At 43.2% G+C, this 16,318-nt stretch overlaps 1 protein-coding gene across 1 annotated transcript in view; it reads left to right on the plus strand.

Annotated features, from left to right (window-relative positions):
* The window catches only part of TTLL12 (tubulin tyrosine ligase like 12), a 63,114-nt gene extending 49,855 nt beyond the window's left edge, over window positions 1–13,259 (plus strand). Inside the window, exons 10-14 of the mRNA XM_053256704.1 lie at window positions 8,725–8,876; window positions 8,988–9,069; window positions 10,411–10,479; window positions 11,701–11,836; window positions 12,608–13,259. Of these exons, the coding sequence (XP_053112679.1) occupies window positions 8,725–8,876; window positions 8,988–9,069; window positions 10,411–10,479; window positions 11,701–11,836; window positions 12,608–12,759 (591 nt within the window). The 3' untranslated portion in view covers window positions 12,760–13,259. The remainder of the gene's footprint in view (window positions 1–8,724; window positions 8,877–8,987; window positions 9,070–10,410; window positions 10,480–11,700; window positions 11,837–12,607) is intronic.
* Window positions 13,260–16,318: the final 3,059 nt, after the last annotated feature.

Genomic DNA, 16,318 nt, shown 5'->3' on the forward strand with positions numbered 1-16,318 from the left:
CCGACAAAAATCCCTACAACCTCAAAACCGAGACTGACTCTTATGATCCTGAATATCCATTAGAGGATCAACAGGACGATTACGAACCCAATATCAAGGCCAAATTCGAAGACCTTTATCCAAGACCAAGCTGACCTCCGGTCCATTCGAGGCCTTCTACCTTCTACTCAGCTGCCTGTAAGCAATCAGCATACACGGACCAACATTACTCTGACTGGCAATATAGGCCTATTTACCATCCATCCAGAGCCCTCATACCACTGCAGACAGTATAGAACACTGACTGGCAACAGCCCCAGAAAGCCTTTCCCCAGGACATGTTCCAGCCGAACTGGTGGGACTATGCTTCTAGCCAGAGGGACCGCTCTTGTTCTCCTCGTCGTTCCTCTGCCATGGTTCCCAGATGCCCCAATAGAGTGCATTCACTATCCTCCACTACCAAACCCTCTTCTACTACACAGGTAGCTACCACTCTACTGCCACCCAGGGTACCTCCACCAAAACAGCAGACCCAGCCTCTTCAACAACTCAGATGTTACAGTAGACCTAACACTAGACCAACAACCTGTGGTGGAATCCTCTGACCCTGAGAAAGAATATGTGGACCGTGAGGACTCTTCTCCTAACTCTGATTTGGTATCATTGGGCTCTACCCCTCCAGACCTCCTTTCTGGCCCAAAACCAGGCTCTCTTTCAGAGGACTGTAGGCAATATGCGGACTACATCTCTCACATGGCCTCATCCCTTGGGGTACAACTTTCAAAACAGAATAAGACAGACCTGGATCCTTTATTTCCTCTCATTGAAGCAGATTCCTGTACCCCGGTTTCGTTCCCTTTAAATTCATCCATCTTAGACATAACGAAATCTTGCTGGACAAAACCGTCTTCTCTCCTAAACGTCTACAGAATTTCTTCCATACGGAGGATGAACAAACAGGAGCCTTCCTCTTTCGCCACCCAACGCCCAACTCAGTAGTTGTGGAGTCATCAAAATTCAGGGCTCGCCCAGCTTCTACTCCACCAGACAGGGAGGGAAAGAATGAATTCATTTATTTACGGTCAACGGCCAAATAAACACTGCAGCAAAGAACAATACAATACATTAACACAAGTAAAATTTTAAAAGCCAGTTTGCAGGAACCTTATTTTATATGCCTCCAGACAAAAACAATCAATCCTATGAGTAACTTCTTCATGCTTATGTCCTAAAAAATAAACATCCAAAGGTTTCTTTTGATAGGGGGCGATCTGAATGGAACGGGCAATATCATAAAAAGGTCGATTAAACAAAGTATGTGTAAATGTTTCCACCTCAGCAGCTCCACATGGGCACAAATGTTCCTCCAAGGGGATCCCTCGAAATCTGCCCTCCAAACAGCTGAAGGGAAGACATTAAAATGGGCTTGAGAGAAGACCCTTCTCAGCCTGGGTGAAGGCGAATGTATAAGGTATGCAGCTGGCCTTGGGTAATTTGAAAAGCGAAGGTAATTATATCTGGAAGCAATCAGGCTAAGATCACTCTGCTTTTCTATGTCTCTTACCCTCTGTGTAATCTTTTTTTGTTGTTGTTGGCCTGATAATAATTTAACGATCATATATATTGTTCCGAAAGGCCACAATTACCCAGGGGTTCATGTATATTCCTCCTCCAAGTGGAACAGAAATCATCCACCAAAGTTAGTGAACCTAACCCTTGGGGACAGCTATTAAGTTTAAGCCAATATAAGACCACTTGCAGCCAGACCTGAGCAGTTACTCTAATAATGCCTGCTTCCAAACACAAAGCTGCACTTAGGATGCAGCTGGGGTGTTGGAAGATGTCCTGTAAGAACCTTGACTGAACAACTTCAAAAGATTGTAAATTCCCATCTAAAAGAATCTGGGCACCATATAGCATCTGAGCCCGAGGTTTCGCCTGATATATCCTTAGTGCTGCCAGAATGTTCTGAGCGCCTTTAGAGTAAAAAAAAATTTAATAGTGGCAATGGATCTTTCAGCATTTGCAGACACAAACTCGCAATGTGGTCTCCAGGAATTCCTCGAATGGAATATGAGGCCCAGATACTTATATGTTTTGACTTGTTGAAGGCTCCTACCATTGATTTACCATTTATAAGATCTCCTACGCTTACTGAAAACCATTATTTTTGGTTTTTGGGTATTGATGGACAGCGCCTCCTCTTCACAGAACTTCGCAAGGACTCTCAAAGCATGTCTCATTCCTACCGGCGTGATAGATACAATTGCCGCATGATCAGCATATAATAAAATAGAAATGGCTCTCCCAGCTATTCTTGGTTGATGGAAAGAAGGGTCATCAAGACAGAAAACTAAGGAATTTATATAAAAATTAAACAAAAAAGGGCCAAAATACAGCCCTGCTTTACCCCCCCTCTGTGAGGGGACCGGATTTGAAAGGTGTCCTTGGATGTCACATTTGACTCCTAAAAAGGTGTTTTCATATAATGAACGAATCAAGAATAGCAAACGGTGGTCTAATGAAGTTTTAGCGAGTTTACACCATAGATGGGTTCTAGGGATTAAATCGAATGCAGCCTTAAAATCTATAAAGGCTACATATAGGGACATATTTCTACTAAGTTGTTTATCTACTAGATGTGAAAGGGTCAAAATCTGATCCATTGTAAACTGGCCTGATCGAAAGCCAGCCTGTTCATCCCTTATAATAATATTTTGCTCTACCAGGTCTGTGAGTTTATAACATAAATGCCTCGCATACAAGAGGTTGATTGGCCAATAATTGGCTGGGTCTGACCGTAGTCCATTTTTATATTTTGGGACAATTATGGCTGTGTGCCAATCCTCCAGAATACAACCCACATGGTCTACGCAGGTAAAAAGTTTGGCCAGAACCAGGGCCCACCAGTCAGATTCTGCCTTCAATAATTCCCCGGAAATCAGGTCTATGCCGGGCGCCTTACCAGGTCGTAGTTGAGAAATTAAATTATGAATTTCTTGTTCCGTGACTGGAGGCCATGTGGGGAGGCAGTTTAAATAATGTAAGCAAGGGGAAGGGGCTGTATATGCACAGGAGCTGTATATAATGATTTAAAATGGCCACCCAATAGTCCGCAGTAATATAATTATCCAAAATAAGGGGATGTTCTTTCATACCAGATGTTACTAATCCCCAAAATAATCTGGAGTCCTTTTGTTTAGCTGTGGTGAGAAAGCATTCCCATGGTCCCCTCACCATCTCCCGTTCCTTCACTTTAATGAGCTTTTTATATTCTTTCTTAAGCTCTATTAATTCTTGGGTTAGTTCAACAGTCTATACTGATTAAGTTTGGTAACCAGCTGCTTCTTGGCCGTAACACAATCATGGTCAAACCAACCTCGGGGTCTTTCCTGGACACCTTTTCACCTAATTGTTGCGGGAGGGAAAGAAGCTAGATACTTTCGGCAGGCATCTCTATTCCATTTCGGCTCTCCACTTATGCACTACCAATTATCAAGCTTACAATGCCCGCTACAACCATTTCCTCTGGGAGCACATAGTGTCCTTCCTCCTGATAAAAAATATCCGGCCAAGGTGTTCTTGCGGGAGGCAGCACAGCTAGCCAAACAGGAATTACATGCAGTTAGACACTCCACTGAATGCTCAGCCAAGGTCATGTCCACCTCCGTTGCTATTCGCAGACATGCCTAGCTCCTCTCCTCTGGCCTACAATACGATGCCAGTGCATGAATAGAGGACTCACCCTCTGAAGGGGACGCCCTCTTCAGAGAAAAAACAGAGGAAACCCTTCAGCAGGTTCAACGTCTCCGTAATACTGCTTACTCAATGACTCTGCAACCCCCTCCAACCAAACCTTATTGGTCCAACAGGTGGAACCGCACTCTCCCTCAACGATCCCTACACTCTTACAATCAAGGTGATCATTCCTTTCATTCCTCACAATACCAACCACATGAGAGACGACCCTCCTCCACCCAACATCAGCCCACCCCGAAACCTAGGCCACCATCGGCCTTCCCCAAGAAACAGTGACTCTTGGCTTCAGGCCTGGATTGGGACCCGACTCTCCCCCTTTCTACCAATTTGGGAGAGTCGGACTCTTGGGTCCTCACTATCATCCGGATCGGCTATGCCATAGAGTTCTCCTCCACACCACCTCTCAACCTCCCCATCACTCCTGATCCTACTCCCCTATCAGAAGTCGAAGCTCTCCTCGACAAACAAGCTATAGAACTAGTTTTCAGCCCAGACTCTCAGGGATTCCGTTCCACTTACTTCACAGTAAATCAAAAATCGGATGGCAGTCTCTGCCCTATTTTAGACCTTCGGGGCCTCAACCGCTTCATCAGTTACAAACGCTTTCGAATGGTCACCATACTCGCCCTCCTATACAGGGGTGCCTGGTTCATTCCCTTAGACCTCAAGGATGCCTATTATCATCTCACCATTCGCACCCAACATTGAAAATACTTTTGTTTCACAGTACAGGGCACCACCTATCCATTCAGAGCCCTTCCCTTCGGCCGCGGGTATTCACAAAGTGTATGGCCCCCATGGTGGCACACAAGGCATTCAACTTTTCCCATATTTCGACAATTGGCTTCTAGTTGCAGACACCCCTTAGAACCTCAAACAAGCCCTCCAGTCCACCATCTCTCTCCTAATCAGCCTCAGCCTCAAGACCAACTACAAGAAGTCAAAGCTGCAGCCAACCCAGTGCATAGAGTTCCTGGGTCTCCTTTTCAATTCTCTACATGCAAGACTTTACCCGATCACAGGATTTAGGTTATCCTCTCAATTAGCCACCACAGTGGCTGCCCAATGCTGCCACAGAGCTCGAGTCCTTCAACAGCTTTTAGGCTACTTGGCCTACACCACTTACGTGCTCCCTCACGCTCGCCTCCTTTCCAGACTGCTGCAACATTGGTTCCTACACAACGTTCACCCTCACTTAGACCCACAGAGCTGCTGGTTGCGTGTAACTCTTCACATATGCCTTTCCATCCTGGTGGCAAGAGCCCCGCAAGCTTTGCCATGGAACTCCATTTCACACTACACCTCCTCAGTTCATTCTGACCACAGATGTGTCAGAAACCGGCTGGGGGGCTCACATGGATGGACTTACAAGACCTCTGGACTCCATACAAAGCCACCCATCACATTAACTACTTCGAACCTCTAGCTATCTTCAAGGCCTTCCAAGGTTTTCTTCCACTTCTCTCTCACTCTACAGTCACTATTCAGACAGACAACACCACTGCGAAGTCCTACCTCAACAGACAAGGTGGCACAACTTCAACATCCCTACTTCATTTCACCATGGATCTCTGGCACTGGTGTCTTTCCCAGTCAATCACACTCAAAGCGATTCATATCCATGGCATTGCCAACACTCAATCAGATGCCCTCAGCAGAACAGGTGTCATCTCCCAGAACGGGTGGCAGCTGCACTGCCAGACTCTCGAGACTCTTTCACAGCTCATTCCACCCAGACGTGGACCTCTTTGCATCCCGACTGAATGCTCAATGCCACCTTTACTGCTCCAGTGCAGGCCTCGGCCCCAGGTCCCTAGGAGACACCTTCACTGTCTCCTGGATGGGACTCTCAGCATATGTATTCCTTCCCATTCCTCTGATTCCCAGAATCCTGCTGGAGATCCTGCAAGACCAGCAGATCCTCATTGCTCCATGGTGGCCCAGGAGACCATGGTTCCCTTGCCTCCTAAACCTATCCACTCACAGATACCACTGTCTTCCTCCACTCCCCCACCTTCTTTCACAGCAGTCCAGACAACTGCTACACCCGGATGTCCTCTGCCTCATGGCGTGGTGGATCAAGCTGTCTTTCCAGCAGAACTCCAACTTGTTTTAATGGCTTCACGTAAACCCGCTACGATAAAGTCCTACCAACATAAGTGGATATGCTTTCTTCACTTCCTTACTGCTAACGGACTATCCCCAGAATCTTACTCGACTCAACATCTGTTCCTACCTCCTCTCCATGAAGGAAACGGGCTTGAAGTTGTGCTACCTCAGAGCCCATCTGGCTGCCATTGTCACCCACTCTCCTCCTACTCCTTGGTTCTGAGACCCAGGGGCATAGCTAGGGGAGAGGGGGCCCATGTTCACCCCTCTCCATAGCGGCCCCTCATAGTGAGGGTGAAAATGAAGAAAATAGGGGAGGGTGGAGCTGGGGGGCCCTCGAGCTCGAGGGCCCAGGTTCTTTGACAACATCAGCTCAATTATATTTACACCCCTGCCGAGACCCTACCATTAAACGCTTCTTAAAAGGCCTCTCTCACAAATGCCCTGATTGTAGCTCCCTCATGGGACCTCTCTCTCATACTCCTGCTTGATAGGATCCCCATTCGAACCCATGGCCTCCTCATCCAATGATCTCCTTTCTTGCAAGGTGACTGCCTTAGTAGCAATCAGTTCTGTGCTACGTCAGCAAACTCCGAGCTCTCTGAGTGGATTTCACCTACTTGATTTTCCATAAGGACAAGGTAGTCCTTCATACCGATGTCTCCTTTTTACTCAAGGTGGTCTCTTCTTTTCATAGTTCCCAACCTCTGACCCAACCTGTTTTCTTCCAGAATCCTTCAGACAATGCTCAAAACAGCCTACATACACTTGACGTCTGGCAGGCTCTGGCATATTACGTTGATAGGACATCTAGCTGGCACTCCTCTCCCTCATTGTTCCTCTGCCATTCGGGCCCCAACCGTGGCTCTCAGGCCTCTGCACAAACTATTTCCCGTTGGGTTACCCGGACTATTTCATTGTGCTACCAACTCGAAAAGAAGCAACTATCTCCTTCTCTAAAAGCTCGCTCCACTTGAGCCATGGCAGCCTCTGCTGCATTTGACAAAGCCATCCCACTAGATGTTATCTGCCAAGCTGCTATATGGGCATCACCTCACTCCTTTATGCAGCACTACGCTTTGAACATCCATTCTTGCCAGGATGGTGCCTTTGGCACTGCAGTTTTGCAATCACTCTTCGCATTACATCCCACTTCCAGGTAAGGTTTACACAGGGTGGAGCTTGCTATGCACCCAGCCATGTTGAGCACAGAGACCACATCAAAGAACAGGTTGCTTATCTGTAACTTTGGTTCTTCTAGTGGTCATCTATGCTCTTACACACCCACCCACCCTCCCCTCTTTAGCCTCTTAGGCTGACAGACTCAGTGACTGAGGAGGTCTGCTGGGACACATGCGTACTACACCAGAGGGAGCGGGGCAACCATCCATTTCAGAGAGAAGTCTTTCAGCTTGAAGAAACTCCGATGAGGTCTCTGCGCAGGTGCAAAGCCCAATCGTGTAAGAGCACAGATGACCACTAGAAGAACCAAAGTTACAGATAAGCAACCTGTTGTTACTGCATCAAATTTACCCTCATAAATCTATTGCATAAGTAGAAAGAAGTTTCACTTGAACAAAGTGGGCTCATCAGTTTTTGCAGCCCAGGTTTTTTGTTTGATTAGCCTCATTGAACCTTCACATAGGACAATCCAACCATGTGCTTAGACTTCTGCTTTTTGTTACTTCCTTACCATGTGACTACTATCCAGTGATTCTTAGATAGTGGTTCATGGGTAACTTTTACCAGTTTATATAGTCAGCAGAAACTAGTAGCAAATGGTATTTCCTGGACCATACTGCTGCAGGACATGGTGGTAGAATGTGTCAAACACTTGTTGCACGTAGAATGTGCATATTCCAGGAAAAGGCTTGGCCTAGCTTTTAATTAGGTAGGTACATAGTCTGGGGGTGCTTCTGGACACAAAACTCTCCCTGGTGTCCTAGGTTGAGGCAGTGGCCAGAGGTGCCTTTTATCAGCTTCAGCTGATATGCCAGCTGCATCCATTTCTTGAGATAAATCACCTCAGAACAGTAGTACATCTGCTGGTCACCTCCAGACTTGACTACTGCAATGTGCTCTATGTGGGGCTGCCTTTGTACGTAGTCCGGAAACTACAGTTGGTCCAGAATGCGGTGGCCAGATTGGTCTCTGGGTCATCTCGGAGAGACCATATCGCTCCTGTCTTTTAAAACATTTACACTGGCTGCCGTTAAGTTTCCGGGCAGAGTACAAGGTTTTGGTTATAACCTCTAAAGCCCTAAACAGCTTGGGGCCTGGGTATTTAAGAGAATGTCTTCTTCGCTATGAACCACACTGCCCATTGAGATCATCTGGAGAGGTTTGTCTGCAGTTGCCACCGGCTCATCTGGTGGCTACTCGGGGATGGGCCTTCTCCATTGCTGCCCCAAGGCTTTGGAACACACTTTCTGCTGAAATAAGAGCCTCCCCATCTCTTACAACTTTTTAAAAGTCAGTCAAGACGTATTTGTTCACCCAGGCTTTTAATTAGATACTGTTTTAATTGTGTTTTAATAGTTAACTTTTTAAATTTTAATTGTTGAAATGTTTTAATCTTTTATTGGCTGTTTTTATTGTTTTGTAAACCACCCAGAGAACTTGCGTTTTGGGCGGTATAGAAATGTATTAAATAAATAAATAATCACCCCAACATGATTTTTTAAAAAAATGTTCTAGGAGTTTTTTTATAATGAAGCATTCAACTATGTGGCTGTACCATTTGACTGTAAAATTCTTAAGCTGGCTCTAGGGCATAAAATAGATTGAAAAGCAGGATACAAATGTTTGATACAAATTTTCTTTGCCCTACATTTTTCAATCAACATGTTTCAAGGTTGAATTTTCTTTTTTAATCAGGTGGTGTCTAAATACATTGAGAATCCAGTGTTGTTTCATCTTGAAGATGTGGGACTAGTTAAATTTGACATTCGTTACGTTGTGCTGCTGCGATCAGTTCAGCCACTAAGACTATATGTTTATGATGTATTTTGGCTACGGTTCTCAAATAGGTAATATAACCAACTTCTGAGAATATTGTGAAGATTTATATTTGTATTATTTCTTAACTTCACAAAGAACTCTGATAACAAACGGTTTTTTCTTTTTTTTCTTTTTTAAAGACTGTTTTCACTTGATGACTTGGATGATTATGAGAAACACTTTACTGTCATGAACTATGCTCCAGGGGTATCATTAAAACAGGTGAGTAAATGGTATTGGATAAAGAACCTTGTTCTTCAGTGGCAATGAGTATAACATGGTAGACTGAGTATTAAGTTGAATTCTCCAGCCCCTTGCCAATTTAGTATGTGGCACAGACTGAAGGCACATGCTGCAACAGTCTGGCTAAAGTTCAGCTGGTCAGTGTCTGGTGAGGACCTACTTCAGAATTCTATAAACACCACCTTTAACGTATTTGGAGGAATTATCCACCAGAAGCCAGCTGAAAAGTGGTCTTGTGCAAAAGCACCATTTTATCAAACCCATGTTCGAACTTGTAAAAATCATTTTAAAATCGATAGATTGGACCCAGTTACTTAAAATTCAATACACAGAGTCCTGTAATCCTGAACTCCACGTGTACCAAATTTCAGAGCGCTCTGCCCAGCCATTCCATGTATCAAGATTCTTCCGCCTCCCACTTTTCCCTTCTGTTGGAGTCTACTTCCTTCTATTGGGTTCTGTTTCCAAGTTCTAATTATAACAAATTGGGCCAGGCACAGAGCATCTGCTACGTTTTCTTTGCCTGCCCTCCCACCGCCGCCGTTTTCTTTCCTCCCTCACCTGCAAACCTGTCCAGCGCCACCACTTTCCTCTCCTCTGCCAGCAGCTCACTTGCAAACTCTCGCAAGAGCTGCCATGCATGGGATTAGCGACAGATACGAGATAGATAGTTTGGCTACATGTTCTTGCTCAAAATCACCATTTTGTCAAATCAAAAAGGTGTTATTGGAAGTGCGGGATGGGGGAGCTTCAGGGAGCTTTAATCCCACCTGCTGCTATTTGAGAGGAGAGGCTGTTCTGGTCTATGAAACACAGGTAAATGTATGGGCAGGGCACATGGCAGAAGACTGAAAAATGGCTGCAAACGGCCATTAAAAAATTATGCTTTAACTGCCAAAAGATGCATTTTGTCTTCTGACACTCTGATTTTTTTTTCTGGGTTGTTGTTGTTTTTTAAATATTAGGATAGCAATTCCAATAATTCCAATTCAATATAGGCTTCTTAATACTGAATCAGAATTATTCCAAATATCCCCAATATGGTTCCAGTATCCCCGATATCTGACTGCACAGGGCTAGAGAATAGAGAGAGAATTGGGCTGCTTGAGCTCATTATAGAATCCAAGAAGGAACAGTAGGGACAATTCTCTTCATGAGGCTGGGGGGGAAAGCCCTGAGCTTAAAACAAAAACAAAAAACATCTTTCTTCCCTGTGCCTCATAGCAAGGGGGGGAGGAAAAATACATTATTTTTCTTCCAGTCTTTGGTGAGGTAGGGTCACCACTTATTAACTAACCCCATTAACTGCTTGATTTTCAGATCCACTACAATGAATTTATTCCTCTCTTTGAGAAGCAGAATTCAGAGTTTTCATGGAAAGCTGTTGAAGTAAGTAGCTGTTGATTCAATGAATTCTTCACCTTTTATGCAAAATGTTTTCAGAACTTGCTATGAATTGCATTTTTAATAGTGACTGTAAGTTTCTTTCCCCACCCCCGCACACACACCAGCTGAAATCTATCCATAAGATGGGCTACCCTTTTGTTCACACAGTCATACTAATTAAACAAGTTGGAACAGTTTTTCTCTTTATTTTGGGGAGCATTTCTCTGATTTTAGGAGCATTCCTGTTGCATCCTGCATTCAAGGCTAGTTTGTCAAGAATGTTCTAGAAAACCATTAATGAGATATAATAATTAGACTCGCCACCATCTTCTTTTCAATGCCTTTAACAGCCTTGTATGTTGATCATAAAGAGTCATAGCTTAGTGGTAGAGCACATGCTTTGTATATGGTAGATACAGGGTTTAAACCCCAGCCTCCCCAGTTGAAAGGATCTCTGGTAGCTAGGTTTTTCTATGTCTGAGACCTTGGGGAGAAACTGCCAGTCTCTGCAGTTGGTATTGAACTAGAAAAATCAATGGCTTGACTTGGTATAAGACTTTATGAATGGCTAAAAAAGATTATTTCATTTTTTAAAAATCTATCTAAAGGGCTCTTCTAAAAGGAGGAGGGGAGAGTACTGTTTTCTGCTACACCATGGTTGGAGGTGAGGTTACAAAGAGAGTAAAACAAGTTCTGGTAAAAACTAATCTACCTACTTTCCTTTCACTGTAATTGATGATTACCATCCTCACAAGTTCACTTCAGCCTTAAATGTTCACACATCTGCCATCTTGAATTGAGGTGTATGACATCACAAACTATACCATTGAAGTATCCCTACAACTGGACCCAATTTGGTTCATGTTTGTCCAGGCATTGTGAAGTTGATAGGGAAGGAAACACACACACATGCCAGGTGACCTCATAAGTTCATTTTCCTTAAGGAAAGTAGGCTAATAGGATCTGTATGTAGCTTTGGTGTGTTTGTACAAACAGTTTCTCTGAGGAGCATCCTATCTGGAAAGTCAGTCCCTCAGAACTTCTAAGCTAGGAGTTCCCAACCTTGGGAGTTGTAGTCCAGCATAATAAGAGGATCCAAGGCTGAGAACCCTGTGCTAAGCCTCTCTTTGTCCTGTTCGGGCTTCTTCAAAGGGTAGATAATGCTACATGTTACTGTGCTGTTGACACCTGCATTTGTTGTAAATGTGACCTATTTGTTATTAGGAAGTGGTTTTTAAGGCATTCGTTGAATTATTCCAAGCTGCTTGTGCGAAACCTGCACCTCTTGGCATCTGTGATTATCCATCATCGCGAGCCATATATGCCATTGATCTGATGCTTAAGTGGGATACAAGTGATGGTAATTTTTACTCTTATATTGTGATTTCTTCTATTACTGTGTGGTTTTGCAGCTAATGACAAATACTTTATTTAGATGCAAGGCCTGCTCCTTTCATGCACACTCAAGGTTTTTTCAGAGAGCAAAAGATGCTACAGTGGGAAGGGGAAATCAGCAGAAACTCCATGAGGTGTACATGAGGTGCTTTGGATCCCAGCCCCTGTCTTAAGAAATTTTGCAGAGAAGGCTACTTTTAATCTTTGCAGGCAAAGCTGTTGCAATTCTGTTTCAAACAGTGTTAATCTTTCAGTTAGGGGTGTGGGGTGTGAACGAGAGAGAGAAATTATGTAAAGGGAAACATCTGTAAATGATTATTTCATTCCATTATGGAGATGTCATGAATGGGCCCCTCCTTGCCATATTCAACAGAATAGAAGTGGACTGCATGATATAAGCTGCCTGTGCTCAATTTCTTCCCTCTCTGATCCAACCTCTTCTCAGACACCTTTAACAACAGTTAGGACTGCTTAACAGTTAGTGTAGCAAAATGGTTCAGTTCCTGGTTCAAACAACCTCGGCCATGAACTCCATTGGATGGACTTAAGCAAGTTGCTATTTCTTACCTCAGTGTGCACCCCACCCCCGCCATTATCTAAGCCCCTGCTTATCTTAAAACGTTGTCTAAAGTTACAGAAAATCTGTGAAGTTCTTTGAGTAGCCTAATATGGTGGTAGTATCATACAGTGGGGTGTGCCATTTTGTTTAGTCTCTCCCTTTTGTTCTGTCTTCCAGGAAAACCATTTATGCAGCCTCAGATTCTGGAAGTGAATTTCAACCCTGATTGTGACAGAGCTTGCAAATACCACCCAACTTTCTTCAATGACGTCTTCAGCACCCTCTTCCTAGATGAACCCAATGATTGCCATGTGACCTCCATTGTCTAGCTCCACATAGCTTGCTTGGCTAATGTGTGCTTCACAATATTTAAATATCAGTTCTATGAGCTGCTTATGCAAGTATTTTTCCTATATTGCTATCAAGATGAATATCAGATGGAGCTTGCATATAATGTCTGCTTCCCAGCCACCCCAATTTTTCTCTGTCTCCTCATTTTAACATCAGCTCGTTTTTACAATGTATTTTTATTGCATATTGAAGGTTCAGAGAATGTAAATAGCAACTTGATTGCTTCTTCATCTCATTCAGGTTTTTTACTTGCTTAAAAGGAAGTATCTGTGTAAACTCTCTCTGCTTGCTTTACATTCATAATCACTGCATCAAAGGTAATTGAAGCCATCTTTTCATCTTCCTAATGCCATGTGTTTCCACCTTAGTTTGCTTTGTATTGCAAACTAATTTGAAGCCAATTTATTTCAGTCCATAGCTTGCTCATGTGACTACACAGATTTCAACTTTAATTGTAATAAACAATGTCACAACCAAATACCAGTCAAACTGCCTTTGACTATCTAATGCAGGACTGTCTGTAATTTGTCTGTAAATGGTTAATCTCAGGATGAAGACATTATATTTGTCTTAAACAAAAACAAAAAGTCACAAACATAAACAAAAAGTCATAGCAGGTTCTTTGCTGTTTGCATACATAAAAGCCATGCATACTAGCAAATCGAACTCTGCTATTAGTCTTGCCGCTCTCTCTGCTTTTGCTGAGTTGCTCAGACATCTCTCTCTCTCTCTCTCTCTCTCTCTCTCGCTTTAACCTCTGCCTAAAATATAAAGCTGTTTGGGACTCACTGACTGAAACAATTATTGATTAACATGAAATTTTCAGACCAAACCTCGCATGCTATCTTTTTCAGGTATGTTCTAGACCTCACCCAGACTAACAAAAAAAGATTTTTTTAAAAATCCAGAACTCCAGAGAAATTCATTACTTCCTTGGAAAATCCAGGAAAACTCTCCCATTAGAGAAAGCATTTTGAATGAGACCTCAGAGCTAGGAAAAAATTAGTCACAGACGTTAATATACTTGCAAACTGCAAGTTCTCACTAGCTGACACAAAACTCTGAGAACAAATGACAAAAGATTAGAAACATGCCATTTTTCACAGGTAACCTAAAACCCTCAGAAAATGCTTTCCCATTGGACAGCATGGGTCATGAGATCTTATAGAGCTAGGAAAAGACAAGAGTTAGTGACATAAGGCAACGTGCTTGTAAATTGCAAGCTTTTTTCCACACACGTACGTGTGTGTGTGTGTGTGTGTGTGTGTGTGTGTGTGTGTGTGTGTGTGTAAGATATATCTGTTCACCCTTCATCCTATGTTTTTAAAACCTACAACTACTGTACAACTGTGAAGAATTATTCTTGAAATATGGAGAGCTGGGAAAGTTGTTTTGGGACCACAGTCTTCATCCAATAGGCACCCACCACAGGTAGATCTTCTCTATTGTCTACCACACTGAAAACTTGCACAATGAATATTTTTAAAGCGTTTTCCTGTGGGGTAAGCAGCAAGGTGTCTGTGTACAATACAGTGAAACGGTCTCTGCTGTTTCATCAGCATTTGTTGACAACCCTGTTGTCATCTGTCCTCCCCCACCCCGACCACATTCTGCTATCTAGAAGGCAAGATAAAATTTTCTACAGTGTTTACCCATTACCTAGCTTTCTAGTCTATGAGCCAGAGCCATTGTTAGCACTCAATGAATCAAAGGTTCATTATGCCTTAAAAAAAAAATTAACCAAGTCTGGGTCCCTAGAGGTGAAAAATAAGTGATGGCCTTGCATAACTGTCAGGCTTCTTGGAGTTTGCCACATTTCAACTGTCTTCATGAATTTGCCAATAGCTAGGACTCTAGTATTGGAAATTTGCAATCTGCAAGCACTTGCTTCACCATTACTTGAAAGTTGTTGAAATTCTCAGACCAAACCAGAAACATTACTAGAATCTCAAATTCTGGTCCTTTTTTGTTTAAAAAATGTTTGCTTTGTTTAGTTTGTTTGTAAAAATGTTTTGGATTAGCAAAAAGGGGGTTTTGACTCATCATGCCACAGTAGGCAACCAGTAAAAAGCAAATTGGGCTCAGCCATCTACTTGCAGATGCCATTTGCTTCTGAGTAATCTGGACAATCGGGATTTTAAGTAGCCTTGATATACTTCCAGTTTTGATCAAATAAAAGTGTCAAAAGAAAAAGTCACTATACCTGGCAATAGAAACTATTTCTGAAAATACTGTACAAAGAAGAGGGGAAACACATTAATGTGTTTCTTGGAAACTACAACCAGCAGCAATCTTCTTTAAAGGAACTGTCATTTTCTAATTCTTCTGCCTGATTTTTATAGGACAACTTCACATGATTGTTACCAAGTCAGTAAGCAAGGAACTGGAGGTTTCTGGTGAGTGTGTGTGCTCCCTGTTGGCTTGTTGTGTAAAACTACCAACTACCTGTTCCCAGGCCACATTGCTGAGATTCTCCCTAGTTTGTCTGCCCAATTTCAGATGTTGGTTTTCAAGTCAGGAGGAAATTGGGAGAATCTTGGTAATGTAACACAAGAACTGCCGGTTGGTGGCCACACGTGACGTGCCCACCACGGGCATGTGATTGCTAGGAACCTCTAGCTTACTAACTTGGAAGCAATTATGTCAAGCTGCCCTTAGGTGTAGACCTTCTAAGTGCTTTTGAGACTAATTACTAAGCTTGCCTATTCATGCATCACAGGCCAGCGCATCTAAGGTGCCAGCTGTCTTTTTATCCAATCTACTGCTACCATGCCTCTTCCTGTTATGTCCATGGGTCCTTTTCCACACACCACCATATCTGAGCTTGGTTACTAGCTTATAGAACATGTCTCTGCATGAGAACAGTTGGTGCTTCTCCATCTCTCACACTCATGCAGAATAAGTGATATACTTGGTATTAAATTTGACAGCATTGACAAGTCCATATGCAATTGTCTGCTCCTGTATTCTCCAGTATGGCGATAAACTAAAAAATTTGTGGCCCAGCCAAATAGATTTCTGTCTAAAGACATTCAGCTTCTGTGGATTCTGACAGTGTGAAGATCTTTGGGCAATCTAGCTTCCTAACATTAAAGGATAATGCTGAAGGAGTCATTAGTCACTTATTACATTAATATAGAAAGTAAGAACATGATCAGCAGAGCCACCAATGCAGCCTGAATTATAATAGTAAAGATAATATGCAACCAGCAGAAAGTGTGTGAGTGTGTGTGTAGTTTCTCTTCTTTTTGCATAGAGCAAAGCAACCTGCCCTTGCCCACACATTTTCAAGCTTATCCTCATTGTTCTAAGCACTAGAAGCTTGTCTATTAAAAAAGCATGTACACATACACAACCCAAAAGCACATGGAATTGCACAACTATGATAGTTAGGGATGTGCACGAACTGTTCGGAGGCCCTTTTACGGGCTTCTAAACAGGTTCAAGCACTGGCCAGTTTGACAGTGGTGGGGGGTGTCTGCCTTTAAGGACAGGGGAGAATGCACACACATACCCCGTTGTGTTTCCCCAACCGAT

This window comes from Hemicordylus capensis, chromosome 5, assembly GCF_027244095.1.
Source record: "Hemicordylus capensis ecotype Gifberg chromosome 5, rHemCap1.1.pri, whole genome shotgun sequence".
NCBI classification, from domain to species: domain Eukaryota; kingdom Metazoa; phylum Chordata; class Lepidosauria; order Squamata; family Cordylidae; genus Hemicordylus; species Hemicordylus capensis.